The sequence below is a fragment of the Balaenoptera ricei genome, chromosome 7 (genome assembly GCF_028023285.1).
Source record: "Balaenoptera ricei isolate mBalRic1 chromosome 7, mBalRic1.hap2, whole genome shotgun sequence".
Taxonomy (NCBI): Eukaryota; Metazoa; Chordata; class Mammalia; order Artiodactyla; family Balaenopteridae; genus Balaenoptera; species Balaenoptera ricei.
The window spans coordinates 108,102,157-108,122,282 of record NC_082645.1 but is presented as its reverse complement, the minus strand read 5'-3'; the positions used below and the strand labels follow the sequence as shown (position 1 = coordinate 108,122,282).

The following is a 20,126-nucleotide window of genomic DNA, read 5'->3' as shown; positions in this document are numbered from 1 at the left end:
CAAAAAAGAAAGGGAGGCTATAGTTTATTCAAAATAAATACACAAATCTTAAGTAAAATATCATTAGCAAGTTATATTCAGCAGTCTATTGAAATAATAATCCACTCTGTCCAAACAGGGTTTATTCCTGGAATACAAAGAAGGAATTTGTTAACAGATAACTACTGAGATTTTATAATAATAATAAAATTAACTGATCACCTGCTATATTACCAGACATCATTTCAAAGAGAAAATCAGTGATTTCCACAAATGTGCAAAAAGCACACAAGAAAAGTCAGTCCCCACTTCTTATTTCCAGATGGGGTACTCTTAGCCACCTAAGGATAGAATGAAATGCCTAATGGCATATGGGTGTATCTAATGAGAGACCTAAGCTTTAAATGAGAGACCTAAGCAAACAGTAATTAGTAGTAAACTGTTAGACACCTTCCCATTAAGGTTAGGAACAATTTAGGATACCTGCCTTTACTACTGCTATCCAGCCTTGTTCTTCAGGTCCTAATTAACACACTAGAAAAGAAAAAGGAATGAAATTTATAAATATCAGGAGTTGACAAAGTTTGTAGACAGTATGATCGTCAGCTATAATAATCAACTGAGAAATTATACTTTGAGGAGAGTTTGGTTGAAAAGTTTTTCTGTAAATCATACTTACTGTAAGTCAGCTTTTCTCTACATCAGAATTAATCTGAAAATGACATGAGGAAAAGGATGTTTTAATAAGAATCATAATCTTTCTAGGAATCATTCTAACACAAAAAGTAGAAGACTTACACAAAAAAGGCAATAAAAGAAAAGAATATGGAAGGGTAAATGTACCTGAAAGGGAAAGTTATGTGTTATAAAGGAGTTTTTTTTTTTTAAGTCACCTATAAATTCAGTGAAATCTCGATCCAAATCTGCAGAAGATTTCTTTTCTGTGAAACTTGACAAGCTGATCCCAAAATTCATCTGGGCAAGAAAATGCACAAGAATAGGCAACGAGGGGCAGGGATTTGGGAGATGGGAAGGCCCAGTAAGAGGGAAAGGAGTATGTCTTAGTACCCAGACATACCTCAGAGTTAAAATTGTTTTTAACATGTGTAGACAAATAGGTCATTTGAACAAAATAGGGAGTCCAGAAACAGATTAGTATATAGAGAGGTGTTTGGGATGCAATATATTTAACATTTCTAATAAACTAAATTAAAATAACTGCTACTTCATTTGTGGGAATGGAAGGAGAGTAGTATGGCGAACTTAGTTCCATATGTCATATCAAATGTAAAATCAAAATCAAATTCCAGGTAGATGTAAGCACAAATCTATAAATGTAATAGAAAAAAACAGAATATTTTGATAAACGTGATATAAGTAAGGCCTTTTTTCAAGCCTGTTACATAAACCACAAAGAAAAAGACTGACAGATTTAACCACGTAAAAAAAAGTAGTAAAACATGTAAATGATGAAATAAGTTAAAAGAGAAGATAAAGAGTCCAGGAGAAATTATTTACATCAAGTAAGAGTATTGAAAACTGTAATACGTAAAGAGCACCAGTAAATCAATACAATAACAGTTGAATAGAAAAACGTGGAAGAAATATGAATAGATAAAGCGCAGAAGAAGAGTTACAGATATCTTGTAAACATAAAAAGATGGGTTTTTTCTCCTACTGGTTATAGAAGTACAAATTAAAATAATGAGATAACATTTTTAGCCCAATAGATGGGCAGAAGAAAAATGTTCTGTGTTTGAAGGTAGAGAGAATGAATACTTATAACTGCTATGAAGTTATATAGTTAAGAAACTTGAAAGGTAGTTTGTCACTGTCTATGAAATATAAAAATCTTTATAACTCTGAGGAAACAAGTACATTTCTAGAAATCTGCTTCAGAAACCTAGCTCTTGTACTCAGGCAGGAATGCATGCTCCATCACAAAATTGGATACAATCTCAATCTCCATATTGTGATAGAGCAGTACTATGGAATTCCCTGTAGCTTTAACGTCGTTATGCAAACATGGAAAATCACCAAGAAATTAATGGAAGAATTCATATGGTGTGATCCTGTTTATATTTAACACTAATACTAGTGTATAGGTAAGTATGTTAATGTACATACATGTATATGTGTATTTGTATTCGTGTGTGTGTGTGTGTGTGTATATACATATATATATGTAGATGTATTTACAAAAATGGCATAGAAGGATGAACACTGAATTGCAGTACAGACAGTTCCTGACTTATGGTGGTTTGACTTAAGATTTTTCAACTTTAATGGCACAAAGCAATACGCATTCGGTTGAGGCTGTACTTTGAATTTTGATCTTTTCCCAGGCTGGGATCAGCAAGCTGCAGCTCTCAGCTAGGTGATCACAAGAGTAAACAACTGATACACTTATCACCATTCTGTACCCACACAACCATTCTGCTTTTTACTTTCAGTACAATATTCAATAATTACATGAGATATTCAACACTATTATAAAATAGGCTTTGTGTTAGATGATTTTGCCCAACTATAGGCTAAGGTACATGTTCTGAGCATGTTTAAGGTAGGCTAGGCTCAGCTAGGATGTTCAGTAGGTTAAGTGCATTAAATGCATTTTCATCTTATTCAGTACTATGAGTTTATTAGGACATAACCCCATTGTAATTTGAAGAAGATCTGTAGCTACCTCTAGGAATGATCTGTAGTTGTTAAAATACCACCTAAGAAGGTATTTCCGGCTCTTTGACTATGGTTAAACAATAATACATGAAAATAAGTCACTTTTAGCATGTATATAATAATTACAGTTAACATTCTAATTATTAATAGCACCTATTTAATTTGCTGGGATTAACATTTACATGTCTGAAGTATGTAGACACACTGAGGTCATTTGAAGCAAGGGAATATGCATCGTCATCACTATCGGTCACATTTCTTTGTCTCACTTACCTGACAGTCCTTTGGAAAAGCCTGAACTGTTCCTCAGAGACTTGTGAAAGGGAGAACAACTCTCTCCAGATCAGTTACATACTCTGAATAACACCATCTTTATTCCCACTCTTCCTGAGCTCCTTTTGAGAAAAAACAGCTTTATACAGTGAAGCAAAACGCTACATCCTAACATGAAGCTCTGCTGCGCCGTGCAGTACCTGCAGATGTGAAGGGACTAAATCGTATTCATGTGCAGTTCTCTTACTGCCATAAAAGGAGTATAATGAATTTAAAAGTTACAGAGTCACTCTTTCCTGAACTGCTTTTCTTTTCAGTATTACATTTTATTCATGCCATAATATGTAGCAAAAATTATCACCTGCACTTCAAAACATATTTCATATTGCTTTTCATATTTAGTATTAATTACCAAGTGTTTAAAAAAAATTTTTTTTAATTTGGTTATACAGGCAGTAAAAATGGTCAACTTGGATTGTAAATTTTGATAGTATGATAGAAGACCTTAGGTCAGGCTTACTTTGCTTATTTCTAGGAAAGAAGTTGCTAAGCAAAAGAGTAGTATGGATAAACTTGAGAGGAAGATTGTAGAGTATTTCTAAAATTAGCAATCATATGTTGATTAACACTTTGTTTTTTACCTAAATATTAAAGCAGGTCCCTTAATAATCTCTGCTGGATGACATTCTTAGACTACGCTTTATATCTCTGAAACAAAAAATACATGTCTTTTCAGTATTTTGTAATTTGAACCAACTTTTTCTCTAATTTGTTCAAATGAGTGAGATTTTAGTGTCATAATAGTCAGGAAGTTCTTTGTTGTAAATTATTTCTTTAATGGAATTTCCTCTCTAATTACTGCTTGGTCAATTTTACTTACTAATTAATCTTTCAGAAAGTCTAATTATGTTAATCTGATGAAATTTCAGGAAATCCAGCAAGAGACAGATATCCCTGAAAGAGAACTTGTTAGAGCCCTGCAGTCCCTCGCCTGTGGTAAACCAACACAGCGGGTTCTCACAAAAGAACCCAAGTCCAAGGAAATAGAAAATGGTCACATATTTACAGTTAATGATCAGTTCACATCCAAACTACACAGAGTCAAGATTCAAACAGGTATCTGGAATTATATTTTTCTCTCTAAAAAAATTATATATATATTTCTTTTTTCTAAAAATATTCTTAATTGTTGGATTTCTATTTTTTAAAAAGTAATGCTTTTCTGGTGCTGCATGACATATAGGCTTAAGAAATAAAGCACTTTTATTGATACGTGTTCCTGTCAAAATGCAGTTGAATCCAAGTACAGTAAGCATTTTAAAAAGTCATTCATAATGTGAACAAGTATTTATTTCCATATGGTTTTCGACAAGTGAAGTATAATTTTATGAACATATTAGTACTTATAAAATAATTTTTTTTAACTGGTTGAGTTAACTAATAGTCATTGATGTCTATTTTAAGACATTTATAAATTTCTCAGAATTGGGGGTTACCTATTTAAAATTTAATCTTTAAATGCAACTATTTATATTTGATAAATACTTTCTAAGTGTCAAAATTTTAAAAACCCATATTCTCTCTCTAACTTAAAAACAGTGGTGACCCTGTTGGTGAACAGATTTTGGCACAGCTTTTTTTTAGGTTGATGGTAAACGTCCTACCGATTGTATATTTAGCAATGTAAGGTGTATACTTTCGATGCATTTAAGGAGGAAAAAAGGCACTTCACCTTTGCTGATTTTTAAAACTCTAATGTAGCTTGCTACCTGGTTTCAAAACTAGTATTAGATAAGCTTCCCAGTGGTAGTTTATCCATTACAGCTAATATGTCTGTACAGTAAGGTAAACTTTTTAAATGACTACAATTTTCTGATTTGAAAATGGTTTTTACATTATTAATAAAAGATAAAGTCTTTTTAAAATTATTTTAATGTTAAATATACAATTGATTGCCGGAATATATTGATTCAGGAACTTTTTATATACACTTTTGTTTTTCTTTTTGACCCTAATTGGATATTCTTTTCAAAGCAGGGTGGTCTCTCTTTACAGTCTTGACTACTTTGTCCCATCATTGCCAACCTTATCATTGTATCTTATCTTCATCTCCAAAATTGATCCATATCTTTGGGACACAGATGTATATTAAAAATAAAACAGAACTGTGCTAAGGAGGGTCGTGGAATAAAATTTCTTCTTCTCCCAGTACAAGACATACGACTTTATAGTTTGGGACAGAGATGGGTTTTTGGATATCAGGACTTACTTGAATCTCAGATTTGGAGGATATACGGTGATACATATCTGAAATACTTAGCCTCACCCTGCTTTATCCTAAATAATTAAGTGTCTTTGTAATGCAAGATTCCATCATGCCCTGCAAATATTGTCAGATATTATTATGATTATCAAAAAAATAATCTTCTTCATAGATTGTTAATTTTTGGTGTTAAGTGTGTGTGTATAGTATTTTAGATCTGATTAAAATAGGAATATAGTTATACATGATGAAGAATTGGACTAGATGACCTTTTAAAGTTCTTTTCAGCTGTAAAATTCTGTAAAGAAAAATGCTTTTCATTTTGAAATGGTGCTTAGATTATCTTGGCTCTTACTGATATTTTGTAGACGTTAAAATTTTCTCTCTGGTGATAAGTATTGTGACCACATAGTTTTTTTAAAGTTGTCAAAATACACGTTTGCCTTTTTGAGAAAGTACTCAGGCTCGTAATCAAATATTCAGAGAGGCTGATCTTACCTACTTATGCTGCTTTTTACCATGGTCTGTAGTAGACATTCAAGCAAAAACTGAAAAGCATTTACTCAAATAACACAACCTTTGAAAAGAATTAGATTCAGTGTATTTTACAGTGATTTCCATAGTTGACAGCCTTCCCCACCACCAGCACTCACCTTCTCTGTCCCTTTCCTCCTAATACATCTACTTAGGTACCCACTTACACAGCAGATACCCTTGTTATGCTCTTCTTAAATGCAGAGAGTATTGTGCTAGGCTCTGGGAGTGAGCTCCTGCCCTCACATTTTTAAAAACATCATAATTCAGTGTGTATCACCACAATCTTCCCATTTATCTTGGAGTATATTAATTTAGGTGACCAAATTTAGATGAACCAAGTGGATTGTTAAAAAGTTGTTTTTATCCGTCCACCATTTTATTTATTTTCACATCTGCAGGAAAAGTGAAAAACGCTCTAATAGATAATCGTTAAAATTTTGCCACATTTGCTCAAGCACCCTTATTTCCACCCTCGCACTCTCCCTCTCCTCCCTTCATATATGTATATATTTCCCACGGCATTTTTTTAAATAGCTCGTTATTGGAGTATAATTGCTTCACAATACTATGTTAGTTTCTGTTGCACAAGAAAGTGAATTAGCCATGTCCCCATATCCCCTCCCTTTTGAGCCTCCCTGCCATCCTCTCTATCCAGCGTCTCTAGGTCATCGCAGAGCACCAAGCCGATATCCCTGTGCTATGCAGCTGCTTCCCATCAGCCAACTATTTCACATTCGGTAGTGTATGTATGTCGATGCTACTCTCACTTCGCCCCAGCTTCGCTCTCCCACCCCATGTCCTCAAGTCCATTTTCTATGTCTACCTCTTTATTCCTGCCCTGCAACTAGCTTCATCGTCAGTATCTTTTTTTTTTTTTTAGGTTCCACATATATGCGTTAATATATGATATTTGTTTTTCTGATTTACTTCACTCTGTGTGACAGACTCTGGGTCCATCCACCTCACTACAAATAACTCCAGTTTTCTTTTTATGGCTGAGTAATATTCCATTGTATATAAGTGCCACATCTTCTTTATCCATTCATCTGTCACTGGGCATTTAGGTTGGTTCCGTGTCCTGACTATTGTAAATAGTGCTGCAGTGAACATTGTGGTACATGTCTCTTTTTGAATTATGGTTTTCTCAGGGTATATGCCCAGTAGTGGGATTGCTGGGTCATATGGTAATTCTAGTTTTAGTTTTTTAAGGAACCTCCATACTGTTTTCCATAGTGGCTGTATCAGTTTACATTCCTACCAACAGTGCAGGAGAGTTCCCTTTTCACCACACCCTTTCCAGCATTTATTGTTTCTAGATTTTTTGATAATGGCCATTCTGACCAGCATGAGGTGATACCTCATTGTAGCTTTGATTTGCATTTCTCTAATAATTAGTGATGTTGAGCATCTTTGCATGTGCCTCTTGGCCATCTGTATGTCTTCCTTTGTGAAATGTCTGTTTAGGTCTTCCACCCATTTTTTAACTGGATTGTTTGTTTTTTTGATATTGAGCTCCATGAGCTGTTTGTATATTTTGGAGATTAATCCTTTGTTGTTTCATTTGCAAATATTTTCTCCCATTCTGAGGGTTGTCTTTTTGTCTTGTTTATGGTTTCCTTTGCTGTGCAAAAGCTTTTAAGTTTAATTAAGTCCCATTTGTTTATTTTTGCTTTTATTTCCCTTATTCTAGAAGGTAGGTCAAAAAAGATCTTGCTGTGGTTTATGTCAGAGTGTTTTTCCTATGTTTTCCCCTAAGAGTTTTATAGTGTCTGGTCTTACATTTAAGTCTTTAACCCATTTGGAGTTTATTTTTGTGTATGGTGTTAGGAGTGTTCTAATTTCATTCGTTTACATGTAGCTGTCCAGTTTTCCTAGCACCACTTACTGAAGAGGTTGTCTTTTCTCCATTGTATGTTCTTGCCTCCTTTGTCGTAAATTAGTTGACCATACGGGCGTGGGTTTATCTCTGGTCATTCTGTCCCATACCATTGATCTGTGTTTCTGTTTTTGTGCCACTACCATACTGTCTTGATTACTGTAGCTTTGTGGTGTAGTTCGAAGTCGGGGAGCCTGATTCCTCCAACTCCGTTTTTCTTTCTCAAGATGCTTTAGCTATTCGGGGTCTTTTGTGTTTCCATACGAATTGTAAAATTTTTTGTTCTAATTCTGTGAAGAATGCCATTGGTAGTTTGCTAGGGATTGCATTGAATCTGTAGATTGCTTTGGGTAGTATAGTCATTTTTCACAGTATTGATTCCTCCAACCCAAGAACATGGTATATTTCTCCATCTGTTTATGTCATCTTTGATTTCTTTCATCAGTGTTTTATAGTTTTCTGAGTACAAGTCTTTTGCCTCCTTAGGCAGGTTTATTCCTAGGTATTTTATTCTTTTTGTTGCAGTGGTAAATGGGAGTGTTTCCTTAATTTCTCTTTCTGATTTTTCATTTTTGGTGTATAGGAATGCCAGAGATTTCTGTGCATTAATTTTGTGTCCTGCAACCTTACCAAATTCATTGATTAGTTCTAGTAGTTTTCTGGTGGCATCTTTAGGATTTTCTATGTATAATATCATGTCATCGGCAAACAGTGACAGTTTTACTTCTTCTTTTCCAATTTGTATTCCTTTTATTTCTTCTTCTTCTCTGATTGCTATGGCTAGGACTTCCAAAACTATGTTGAGTAATAGTGGCGAGAGTGAACATCCTTGTCTTGTCCCTGATGTTAGTGGAAATGCTTTCAGTTTTTCACCATTGAGTATGATGCTTGCTGTGGGTTTGTCATATATGGCCTTGATTATGTTGAGGTAGGTACCCTCTATGCTCATTTTCTGGAGAGTTTTTATCATAAATTCGTGTTGAATTTTGTCACAAGCTTTTTCTGCATCTATTGAGATGATCATATGGTTCTTATTCCTTAATTTGTTAATGTGGTGTATCACATTGATTGATTGCATATATTGAAGAATCATTGCATCCCTGGGATGATTCCCACTTGATCATGGTGTATGGTCCTTTTAATGTGCTTTTCGATTCTGTTTGCTAGTATTTTGTTGAGGTTTTTTGCATCTGTGTTCATCAGTGATATTGGTCTATTAATTTTCTTTTTTTGTGATGTCTTTCTGGTTTTGGTATCAGGATGATGGTGGCTTCTTAGAATAAATTTGGGAGTGTTTCTCCCTATGCAATTTTTTGGAAGAGCTTGAGAGATGGATGGGTGTTAGCTCTTCTCTGAATGTTTGATAGAATTCGCCTGTGAAGCCATCTGGTCCTGGACTTTTGTTTGCTGGAAGATTTTTAATTATGGTTTCAATTTCATTACTTGTGATAGGTCTGTTTATATTTTCTAATTCTTCCTGGTTCAGTCTTGGAAAATTGTACCTTTCCAAGAATTTGTCCGTTTCTTCATGGTTGTCCATTTTATTGGCATATAGTTGTTTGTAGTAGTTTCTTATAATTCTTTGTATTTCTGCAGTGTCAGTTGTGATTTCTCCTTTTTCATTTCTAATTTTATTGATTTGTGTCCTCCCTTTTTTTCTTGATGAGTTTGGCTAAGGGTTTATCAGTTTAACTTCTCAACGAACCAGCTTTTAGCTTTATTGATCTTTGCTATTGTTTTTTTTGTTTGTATTTCATTTATTTCTGCTTTGATCTTTATGATTTCTTTCCTTCTACCGATTTTGGGTTTTCTTTGTTCTTCTTTCTCTAGTTGTTTTAAGTGTAGGGTTAGATTGTTTGAGATTTTTCTTGTTTCTTGAGGTGAGATTGTATTGCTGTAAACTTCCCTCTTAGAACTGCTTTTGCTGCATCCCATAGGTTTTGGGGTCGTCGTGTTTTCATTGTCATTTGTTTTAGGTATTTTTTGATCTCCTCTTTGATTTCTTCAGCGATCTCTTGGTTATTTAGTTGTGCACTGTTTAGCCTCCATGTATTTGTGTTTTTTACAGTTTTTTTCCTGTAATTGATTTCCAGTCTCATAGCATTGTGGTCAGAAAAGATGTTTGATACAATTTCAATATTCTTAAGTTTTTCAAGGCTTGATTTGTGACCCAAGATGTGATCTATCCTGGAGAATGTTCCATGTGCACTTGAGAAGGAAGTGTATTCTGCCACTTTTGGGTGGAATGTTCTATAAATATCAATTAGATCTATCTGGTCTGTTGTGTCATTTAAAGGTTGTGTTTCCTTATTTATTCTCTGGATGATCTGTCCATTGGTGTAAGTGAGGTGTTAAAGTCCCCTACTATTATTGTGTGTCTGTCAATTTCTCCTTTCATGGTTGTTAGCATTTGCCTTATGTATTGAGGTGCTACTGTGTTGGGTGCCTAAACATTTATAATTGTTGTATCTTCTTCTTGGATTGATCCTTTGATCATTATGTAGTGTCCCTCCTTATCTCTTGTAACAGTCTTTATTTTAAAGTCTGTTTTATCTGATACGAGTATTGCTACTTCAGCTTTCTTTCCATTTGCATGGAATATCTTTTTCCATCCGTTCAGTTTCAGTCTGTATGTGTCCCTAGGTCTGAAATGGGTCTCTTCTAGACAGCATATATATGGGTCTTGTTTTTGTATCCATTCAGCAAGTCTGTGTCTTTTGGTTGGGGCATTTAATCCATTCACATTGAAGGTAATAATCAATATGTATGTTCCTATTACCATTTTCTTAATTGTTTTGGGTTTGTTTTTGTGGGTCTTTTTCTTCTCTTGTGTTTCCCCCCTTAGAGAAGTTTCTTTAGCATTTGTTGTAAAGCTGGTTTGGTGGTGCTGAATTCTCTTAGTTTTTGCTTGTCTGAAAAGCTTTTGACTTCTCCATCGAATCTTAATGACATCCTTGCTGTGTAGAGTAATCTTGGTTGTAGGTTTTTCTCTTTCATCACTTTAAGTATATCCTGCCACTCCCTTCTGGCCTGCAGAGTTTCCACTGAAAAATCAGCGGATAACCTTATGGGGATTCCTTTGTATGTTATTTCTTGTTTTTCCCTTGCTGCTTTTAATATTTTTTCTTTGAATTTAATTTTTGTTACTTTGATTAATATGTGTCTTGGTGTGTTTTTCCTAGGGTTTATCCTGTTTGGGACTCTGTGCTTCCTGGACTTGGGTGACTATTTCCTTTCCCATGTTAGGGAAGTTTTCAATTATAATCTCTTCAAATATTTTCTCAGACCCTTTCTTTTTCTCTTCTTCTTCTGGGACCCCTCTAATTCGAATGTTGGTGCGTTTAGTGTTGTCTCAGAGGTCTCTGAGATTGGCTCCAATTCTTTTCATTCTTTTTTCTTTATTCTGCTCCTCGGCAGTTATTTCTACCATTTTGACTTCCAGCTCACTTACTTGTTCTTCTGCCTCAGTTATTCTGTTATTGTTTCCTTCTAGTGTAATTTTCATTTCAGTTATTATGTTGTTCATCTGTTTGTTCTTTAGTTCTTCTAGACCTTTGTTAAACATTTCTTGATGTTCTCAATCCGTACCTCCATTCTATTTCTGAGATTCTGGATCATCTGTACTATCATTATTATGAATTCTTTTTCAGGTAGATTGCCTATTTCCTCTTCATTTATTTGGCCTTGTAGGTTTTTACCTTGCTCCTTCATCTGTGACATGTTTTTTGCCATCTCTTTTTTTTTTTTTTTAATGAGTGGGATTGTGTTCCTATCTTACTGGTTGTTTGGCCTGAGGCTTCCAGCACTGGAGTTTGTAGGCTTATTGGATAGAGCTGGGTCTTCGTGTTGAGCTGAGGACCTCTGTGAGTCCTCACTCTGATGAATATTTCCTGGGGTCTGAGGTTCTCTGTTAGTCCAGTGGTTCGGACTCAGAGTTCCTACCACAGGAGCTTCCGCCCAACCCCAGGCTCATGAACCAAGATTCTGCAAGCCGCCTGGGGCAGCAAAAAGAACAATAACAAAGTAAAAAATAAAATTAGGTAAGGAAACTAACAGATGTGTTAGGAATAATATAAAAATATAGATGAATTAACAACCGGAAGGTACATCAGATCAGTACCACAAAAGTAAAAAAAGAGGAGAGAAAAGAAAAAGGGGGGAGGGACCTTGGCTGTGGAGGGGGTGCTTAAGCAAGGGGGAGGTTTGGGTGGTGGGCAGGGCCTATGCTCAGGACCCACAGGGCTGGAAAAGGCCCTGGGGGCTGTGGGGGGTGGAGCTTAGGCTCAAGGAACAGAAGGGGCACAGGCATGCCCCCCACCCCTGGTCTCAGAGGGCAGGGGACCTCACCTAGGAGGCCAGCAGGCTTCCTGGGCTTGAGTGGTGGGGCAAATGCCCTCCTCTCCTCTCCTGCACCTCTGGTCTGGGAGGGCCCCTCCTGATCTCCTGGGCCTCCCTCCTATGCCCCCAAGGACCTACGTGGCCTGGAGGGGACTTTGGAGGACAGGGGACTGACCTGGGAGCTCAGTAGGCTCCTTTCCTGCTCTTACTGGTGAGTCTCTCCCGCCTGTGTCTCCTGATCTACCCGGCCTCAGGGGTGCCGATCCTGTCTGGCCTCTACTTCTCCTCCCGCCTCAGTCCCCCTGTGTCCTACCGGTTCACTTTGCAGTTCCTCCCGTCTCCTTGGACATCAGAGTGACCCCCACCAGCAGCCGGCAGGCGCCCTAGTTGTGGGGAGACGCTAACTCCGCATCATCCCATACCATCATCTTGACTCCGCCTCCTTTCCTACAGCATTTTAACTTAATTTGCAAACATTATAACACTTCCCACTTAAATACTTGAGCATATACCTATCTCAGAATTAAGATTTTACCACATAATTGTAATACTATATCACACCCCAGAAAATTAGTAATTCCAAACATCTATATATCACCCATATTTACATGTCCACAGTTGTCTCAAAAATGCCTTTCAGGGCTTCCCCGGTGGCGCAGTGGTTGAGAGTCTGCCTGCCAATGCAGGGGACACGGGTTCAATCCCTGGTCCGGGAGGATCCCACATGCCCCGGAGTGACTGGGCTCGTGAGCCACAGCTACTGAACCCGCGTGCCGCAGCTGCTGGAGCCCACGCGCCTAGAGCCCGTGCTCCACAAGGAGAGAGGCCACTGCAATGAGAGGCCAGCGCACCGCAACGAAGAGTAGCCCCTGCTCGCCACAACCAGGGGAAGCCCGAACACAGCAACGAAGACCCAACACAGCCAAAAATAAATTAAAAAAAAAAAAAAAAAATCATTAAAAAAAAAAAAATGCCCTTCATATCTTATTTTTTGGATCCAGGATTCAGTCAAGGGTCCCACATTACATTGATTGTAATGTTTATTTAGTTCTATTCAATCTAATCCAGTGCCTCTATCTTTTTTTTTCCCCTTATGACATTGAATTTTTGAAGAAAAGCATTTTTCTTCTTTAGTTGAGCATTTTATTCTAATTTCACTCTTTTTTATTAAGGTATTGATTAACTTGGGAGAAGACACTGAAAGCAGAATTCTTAACCAAGGGATTCTAATTAGAAACAGCTGACTGAATATGCACACCAAAATGATCTTCTAAATTGTACAGTCTGCTAAGTCAGCCATGTTGCATATGGTTCTTTGTAATTTTACAATTTCTCCCTCCAGAAACTTCACATCTATCTCCTGTTGATGACCAAATAAAAAGAATCTTTCTCTGCTGCTTCAATTAGAGCAAGGTTATAAGAGAAAGGGACTTTTATACTTAATTCTTTAGCAGTTGCCTTGAAGACTATAGGGAATAACAGAGTAAGACTTCTAAAGAGTGGAATATAGTTTGCATTAGTGATATTGAGATTATGACATTTAAAAATTACTAAGATACATGACAAGAAATTGTTGAATAATTGATGAGAGGTACAAAAGAATTGTTATGGAGTTTGGTTAAGTGAAGTTCTAGTGGTACTTTAAATTTTTTATTTAGCTAACTAAATCTTGGCAATACATGTTCTTTCCTCCTCTTAAAGTTCCCACATTTCTCCTGTTTGAGATGCTTTTGGTGAGGTTTAACTTGGAGTCATGGTGGTAAAATACTAGTTAACCTCTGGAAGTCACAAGCAATGAAAATTATTTACTGATAATTTTACTGCTAAATATATCCAGCTACTCTTTTTCTTCTAGGAAAGGAATCATTGAATTCTATAAAAATAAAATTTGTTTTAGTATCTCTGTAAAATTAAACTCCTAATATTCAAAAAGAATAATTTAGAATTGAAGAATTTTTATATTACTGCCTGTTAAGTATTTAAATATTTATTAAAGTAAACATTGAATTAGGCACTTTTTGAGTGTTTAATTAATAAGTATATGTGTGGTGTATATTCAGAGGTTGACATTGATTTCTCTCTTGATAATAGTAAATTATATTAAGTTTGCTTATAAACGTTTTTCATTACCTTTGAAATTTACATCATAATCACATGGTAAGTGTCTTTATTTGTCTTTTAGTTGCTGCCAAACAAGGTGAATCTGACCCAGAAAGGAAAGAAACAAGGCAGAAAGTAGATGACGACAGAAAACATGAGATAGAAGCTGCTATAGTGCGGATAATGAAATCTAGGAAGAAGATGCAGCACAATGTGTTAGTAGCAGAGGTGAGGACACTTCCAGACTGGATTAATGTAGAAAAGACAAAATTACTTTAACAATTTAAATTTAGGAAAGTACTGTATTCAGCTAATTTAAAATACAATCTTAAAATTAGAAAACCGTAGTCAAATAACACATTATTAAAAGCATGGTACTTGCTTGATAGTTAAACATAGCAATGCATCAAAATATGTGCACACTTTAAGAACTAATATGTTTGTAATGAAGATAATGGTAGAATATTGTCACATGAAGAATAAAGAAAAAACCTTTCACTGCTATTTAATACTTTGATGTAAAACAAACTACCTATGCTTGTAGAAATTAATAGCTTATTTATTGAGTACATACATACTAAAAATTAGGAAACTAAGGAGGGGAAGACCATTGTGAAGCCATTGAAATAGTGAGGAACGAGGTGATTAGGGCTGAATAAAGTATTGGTTGAAGATAGCTGAATGAAGACACACGGGAAGTGAAGTTGACGGCATGTATTGACTGATCGTGGGAACTGAGAGGGCGGAGTGGAGGATGCCTCTTAGGTCCGTAGCTGGCTCGGGCTACACACAGGCTGGTTTCTTCAACGGGAAAGGGAGGGGCGGTGTGCTGCGGTGTTCCACACGTCAGCTAATAGCATTGTTTATAAGTTGACTTCGTATCACATGGCAGAGGAAGAGAATTATAGGTGAGTGGTCAGTCGGTAATTTAAAAAATCATTAAAAAACCAAAACAAGTAAACCTTTAAGACATGTTGACAGTTAGGTGACTGGTTAGTTTTCCCATTTTCATTGGACTGGTAAGAATAGACATTTGATGGCAGTGCCTTGAGAAGTAAATGGAGGTGAAACCACCAAGTGAGTGGTTTCTCCTTTGAGGTGTTGGCTCGTGGGAAGGGCACAGAGAGCAATACTAGAGGGTTAAGTGTTGAGTTGAGGGCTTCTGGATACTGTTTTTCTAGATGGGAAGACACTGCGTTATATTTATATTCTAAGGTTAGGAAGAGATGCTTAAAAACAAAAGGGAAGAAAAATGAGATGAGGGGTTACTTGATGTACTAAAGTCTAGAAAAAGAAAGGCGAGAGGGTTGTTTAGAGAACACAGGTAGGTGGTAGGTGTGTTAACCAGGGATGCTACCAAATGCCTTTCCTGAGAACCCAGGGCTGGGTGCAGGGCTGGTTCGAATGAAACATGGATACAAGCATGGATAAATGGATAAATGTAAGGTGGTGGGAGTTTGAGGAGTTTCAAACCGAAATGGCCTCTTTTCTTATGTAAAACAGGATGTGAGGTTATGGTGCTTGAGAACTTGCTGACCTTGAATGCTGTAAATTTGTGTTATCAGTCTAAACCAGTGATTGGCAACCTTTTTTTAAATGGCCAGTTGCAGCATGAAAGCATCCGTAGATAACAAGTGAGTGTGCTGTGTTCCAGGAGGGATTGCAGCAGGCAGTGGGCTGTATTTGCCTGTGGACCCCAGGTCTGCACAAAAGGAGTGAAAACGACAACTTCACTCAGTAAAGAACCGAGTAGTGGATTTGGAGTGATGTAGTAAATGTAGAATGGGTACTTATGGAACAGAACCAAGGAGTCAGGGAGTTGAAGGTCCTGTTGGGGGTGCAGCTCAGGTGATCTTTTATGAAGGAAGGAGGTGAGGTCAGAAGAAGAAGTTATTGATAGCTTAGAAGAAAGGGCCAGAGGATTGATTCAGGGTCTCAGGTGGGTTGAGAACAAATTTGTTGATACTGGAGTGATAATATTAGAAGAGTGATGGATTTTAGTTGGGGAGTGAAGTGCTGACGTTTCTGATTTTGAAGAGTTAATCATTCTGGCCTTCGAAATGAACTGATCCAACACAAGTAAAAGAAAAGCTGGCTTATGGCTAGGTGAGTGATCTGCAAGATCACTAAGTGGATTAGTGAGAAAAGCATGGGCCTCAGGGGCAGGAGGATGTAGATTCTCATCTCTCCTGGCTCTGTTTACTACTCGTTCATATCATTTTTCCTCTCTGGCTTATTTTCCTCATTTGTAAAACGAGACAGCCTACTTGGCAGGGTTAAGAGCATTAATAAATGTAAACAAAACTGACTGATACATAGTGCATAGTCAGATTTCAGCTATTGCTGTAGTTACTGTTTTATTATTACCGATGTCACAATACCTAGAATCCTGACAGCTGTTGGAGAAAAGAATACCAACAGTAGCACTTAACTATGGACTGGGCATTATTCTAAAACATCACATCTGTTAACTCATTTAATCTACACAACAACTTCATGAGGTTAAGTAACTTTCCCAAGGGCCCAGAGCTAGTAAGTCGGAGAGCTGGGATTTGAATCCAGGCAAGTCTGAGTCCCGAGTTGGTGCTTTTAAACACATTATGCTACCCAAATTCTGTGAATTGGGAGAGTAACCCAGAAGTCATTAGATTATAGCTTCAAAATGGGTTAAACTATACGGTGGTATAAATTCATACTAGTATATTTCAACTAATTTGTCTACTAATCCACTTTAGCGTTCACATTCTGATGTGAGAAGGTATGTTCTAGCCATACATTACATTTTCAAATAGAATCCTTTTTAATTTTCTGTTTTTTTAATGTTCATAATCAAATTAGAAAAGTTTGAGCTGAGTCTTAAAATGACATATCAGTTCTACTCTTAGATAAGAATTTTTGTGTGTTTATATGGAAATGTTTTTTGTTTTTGTTTTTTAATTTTCTGGTAGGAATTAGTGCTGTTTTTTTTTTTTTTAACCTTCTCTTTTAGGTAACTCAGCAGTTGAAGGCTCGATTCTTACCAAGTCCAGTTGTTATTAAAAAACGTATCGAAGGACTTATTGAGAGAGAATATTTGGCACGAACACCTGAGGATCGCAAAGTATACACATATGTAGCATAAAATGCATTCAGAAACTTGATTTATTATTGGACTGTACTCTTCGCATGGACTGGGAAGTTCTTTTAAATCATTAAATATTAAGACGACCATCTCTTCTATTAAATTACAGTACATGTTCTAGACCATTCAGATCAAGCCTTTACTCCCTTTGAGAGTTTTCAACATCAATTGATTGAGCTTCAGGCTTTACAACGTTTATCCCTGTAGAGATCATCTTTACAGTTCCTCGGGAAAATGTGAATGTGCCGCGTTTTGTTTTCAATACTGTATGAAAACAGGAAAAAATAAAACAAAATTTAGAAAATACAGCTCATTAAAATAAAATTGTTGGATTTCATTTCCCCAGGTCTTCAGTGTTCACGTAAATGTGTTTTTGTAGTGTTGCTTAGCACTTTGCGCATTGTATAAGTTGGGTAACAAAAATGGTAAAAGAAATGACACAATTCCCAATTATCTCGCTCTGCTTAAGGCATTTCTTTAGCTCGTCTTGTTTAATTTAAAGGTTTGATAAATATACAGAGACCCAAGCATAAAATTTGAGCATGCTTTATTCTACCACTTGCACTTACTAATCTAATAGCCTAATGACCAGGAACCTTTGTTTTGGCCTCAGTATACACCCTGGTTTGATTTTTCCCTACTGTAATTTGAGATGTCGCAAATTCTTAAAATGATTAGGTTTTGTTCTTCATTATCTCTAGAGAAAGAAAATATTTTAGTATGTATAAATTGTACAAAAATTTTTTGCTGTTGTACTCACTGCTAATAGTGGATTGTATAGGGCAGTGTTTTTATTTCATTTATTGTAGACAAAAATAAATGAATTTAATATACACATACTAATTCAGGTGTGTCAGAGCACAAAGTTGGCAGCTGGTTGTATTTAATTCAGCCCCTCTGAAAAGCACATACAGTCTACACTTTGTTTCTAAATATCTTAGGTTCCCCCTCTCTTAAATATATATTTTGGTGAAGCTGGGATGCACTGTTAATTTTCTGTTTCAAAATGCATTCTAAAGATGCAATAAATATGATTACCTTAATATTTTCTAATAAGATCTTTAGTTCTTGCAGCTGCGTTTTGGAAAGTGATTAAGCAATATTTTTCAAACCTGATGATTCTTGGATCATTCTTAACTGTTGTCCTCCAAAGAGTCATCATTTCATGTTTTCAAAAGATGTGCTTTGTGCTGAAGATTCGTGTCAGTTATCCTGTGCTTCCAACTTTCACCAATATTTTTTACCTGATTGATCTGCCAAGGATTATAGTTTGCTTTATTTTAACTTTAGAGTATTTTTATCTTCAGTTTTATTTAATTTTGTTTCATTTTGTTTTCATAGGACAATGTTTCAGATATGTAATTGGGGCAAACCACTATAGATTTCTGTTGATAGAAAAATGACATGTTACTAATAAGTTCAAGTAACCAACTGACTATGATACTGTTGATACATTTATTAGAATGTATGTCTCAGAAGATGGTATCTGTTTAAATTTATGGTCAAGTTACAACTGAATTCTAATATGGATTAAAAATTCCACATAAATATTTTTCCCCATGCGTCTTGGGTTATAATTTTCCTTTAAGACTTGGCAAATATGCTCTTCCTACATTTAATTTTGTCTCCATCTGTCCTGTAGAATTACAAGCCTTACGCTCTTAATCTCTCTGTTTTCCACTTTTACATGATGCAATTAAGATACAAATGAAAACTATCATGAACATTATTCTCAGGATACTTTCACCATACTTGAGTGATAGTAGGTCAGGTGTAACATGGAAAGCTGAAGGGTTTCCCTTTCTGATCTTACACAATTGGAATTTCTTTAATGACAGGGTGTTTGCCCTAGAAAAATACTGGTTATTTCACGTTTCATAATTTTTTTATTTTTTATTAACTTGACAATCTGAGTGTTCTGTTTCCCAAAATGTTGTATATATCATTTAATTGGTATATATATAACACTTTGGGAAATAGAACACTCAGATTGTCAAGTTAATAAATAATGAAAGATGTAAAAACTTCCATTTGAAATCTAAATGAGACATTAAAACAAAAATTTAAGTGCTGGTTTGAACTATTAAAAAATCAGGTTAAATTTATGTCATTGTCTCAAGTGTGGATGTACAAATTACATCTAGAATTCAGAGACATACTTGTTAGTTTTGGAGAACAGGTTTGATATTTATGCTTCTAAATGCTTGTAAATATATTAAAACATTTCTGAATTGCAGTTGAGTTGTATGGTGGGCAAAGGCAACCATTTGCATTCAATTGCATTTCAGTCAGTTGCAGTTGAGTCTAGTGGTCGCAAAATGATGCTGCATTGAAAAACAAAATTGGATCACCTAACATGTTTTATATGTTTTAGCGCATTAGTTTTATTTTAGCTCATTAAGCTCATAGTGATACATTTTGACCTTGCTTTCTTTTCAGCAAGAGATCGTTCATGCCGTTTTTCTTCATTTTTTAGTGTCTTAATCTCAAAGAATAATGCATCCTAACCATTCATTTAATCCTGTTGATGTGAATAGATTTTGGTGATTTACTTGAAGAATTTTAAGGAGGATGGATGCATAGTTTTCCAACTGCAAAAATGATGTACTCTTTGTTCACTTGTTAAATTGTAATTCTCTGCTATCATTTTTGAATCCAGGACAGTGTTTATTTTGAATTGTTATATAGTTATATTATTTAAAGATTGAAAATTCATTGCAGTTAGGGAACACACAGCCTCACAAAATAAACTGTGGTTGTGATTGTAAGGTTCTTTATGTCAATGAGTTTTAAAAGGGGATGGGGAAGGGGTGCATGTCTCGCTAAAGGATGTGTTAGAATCACGTGTGTAGCACTGTAAATATAGCCATGTACCACCCCCAAACTCCAAGATGCTGGCACACTTTTCTTGACAAAGAACTTGCCAGTGAAGCACTCTTGATGCTCCATCCCTCAGTGTG

General features: G+C 35.9%; 1 protein-coding gene across 3 annotated transcripts in view; it reads left to right on the top strand.

The window, feature by feature from the left end:
• Positions 1 to 18,716, top strand: part of CUL3 (cullin 3) — a 98,277-nt gene extending 79,561 nt beyond the window's left edge. For all 3 annotated transcript variants that reach the window (XM_059928820.1, XM_059928819.1, XM_059928821.1), the window contains 3 exons: positions 3,861 to 4,047; positions 14,128 to 14,273; positions 17,035 to 18,716. In XM_059928820.1, the coding sequence (XP_059784803.1) occupies positions 3,861 to 4,047; positions 14,128 to 14,273; positions 17,035 to 17,166 (465 nt within the window). In that variant the 3' untranslated portion in view covers positions 17,167 to 18,716. The remainder of the gene's footprint in view (positions 1 to 3,860; positions 4,048 to 14,127; positions 14,274 to 17,034) is intronic.
• Positions 18,717 to 20,126: the final 1,410 nt, after the last annotated feature.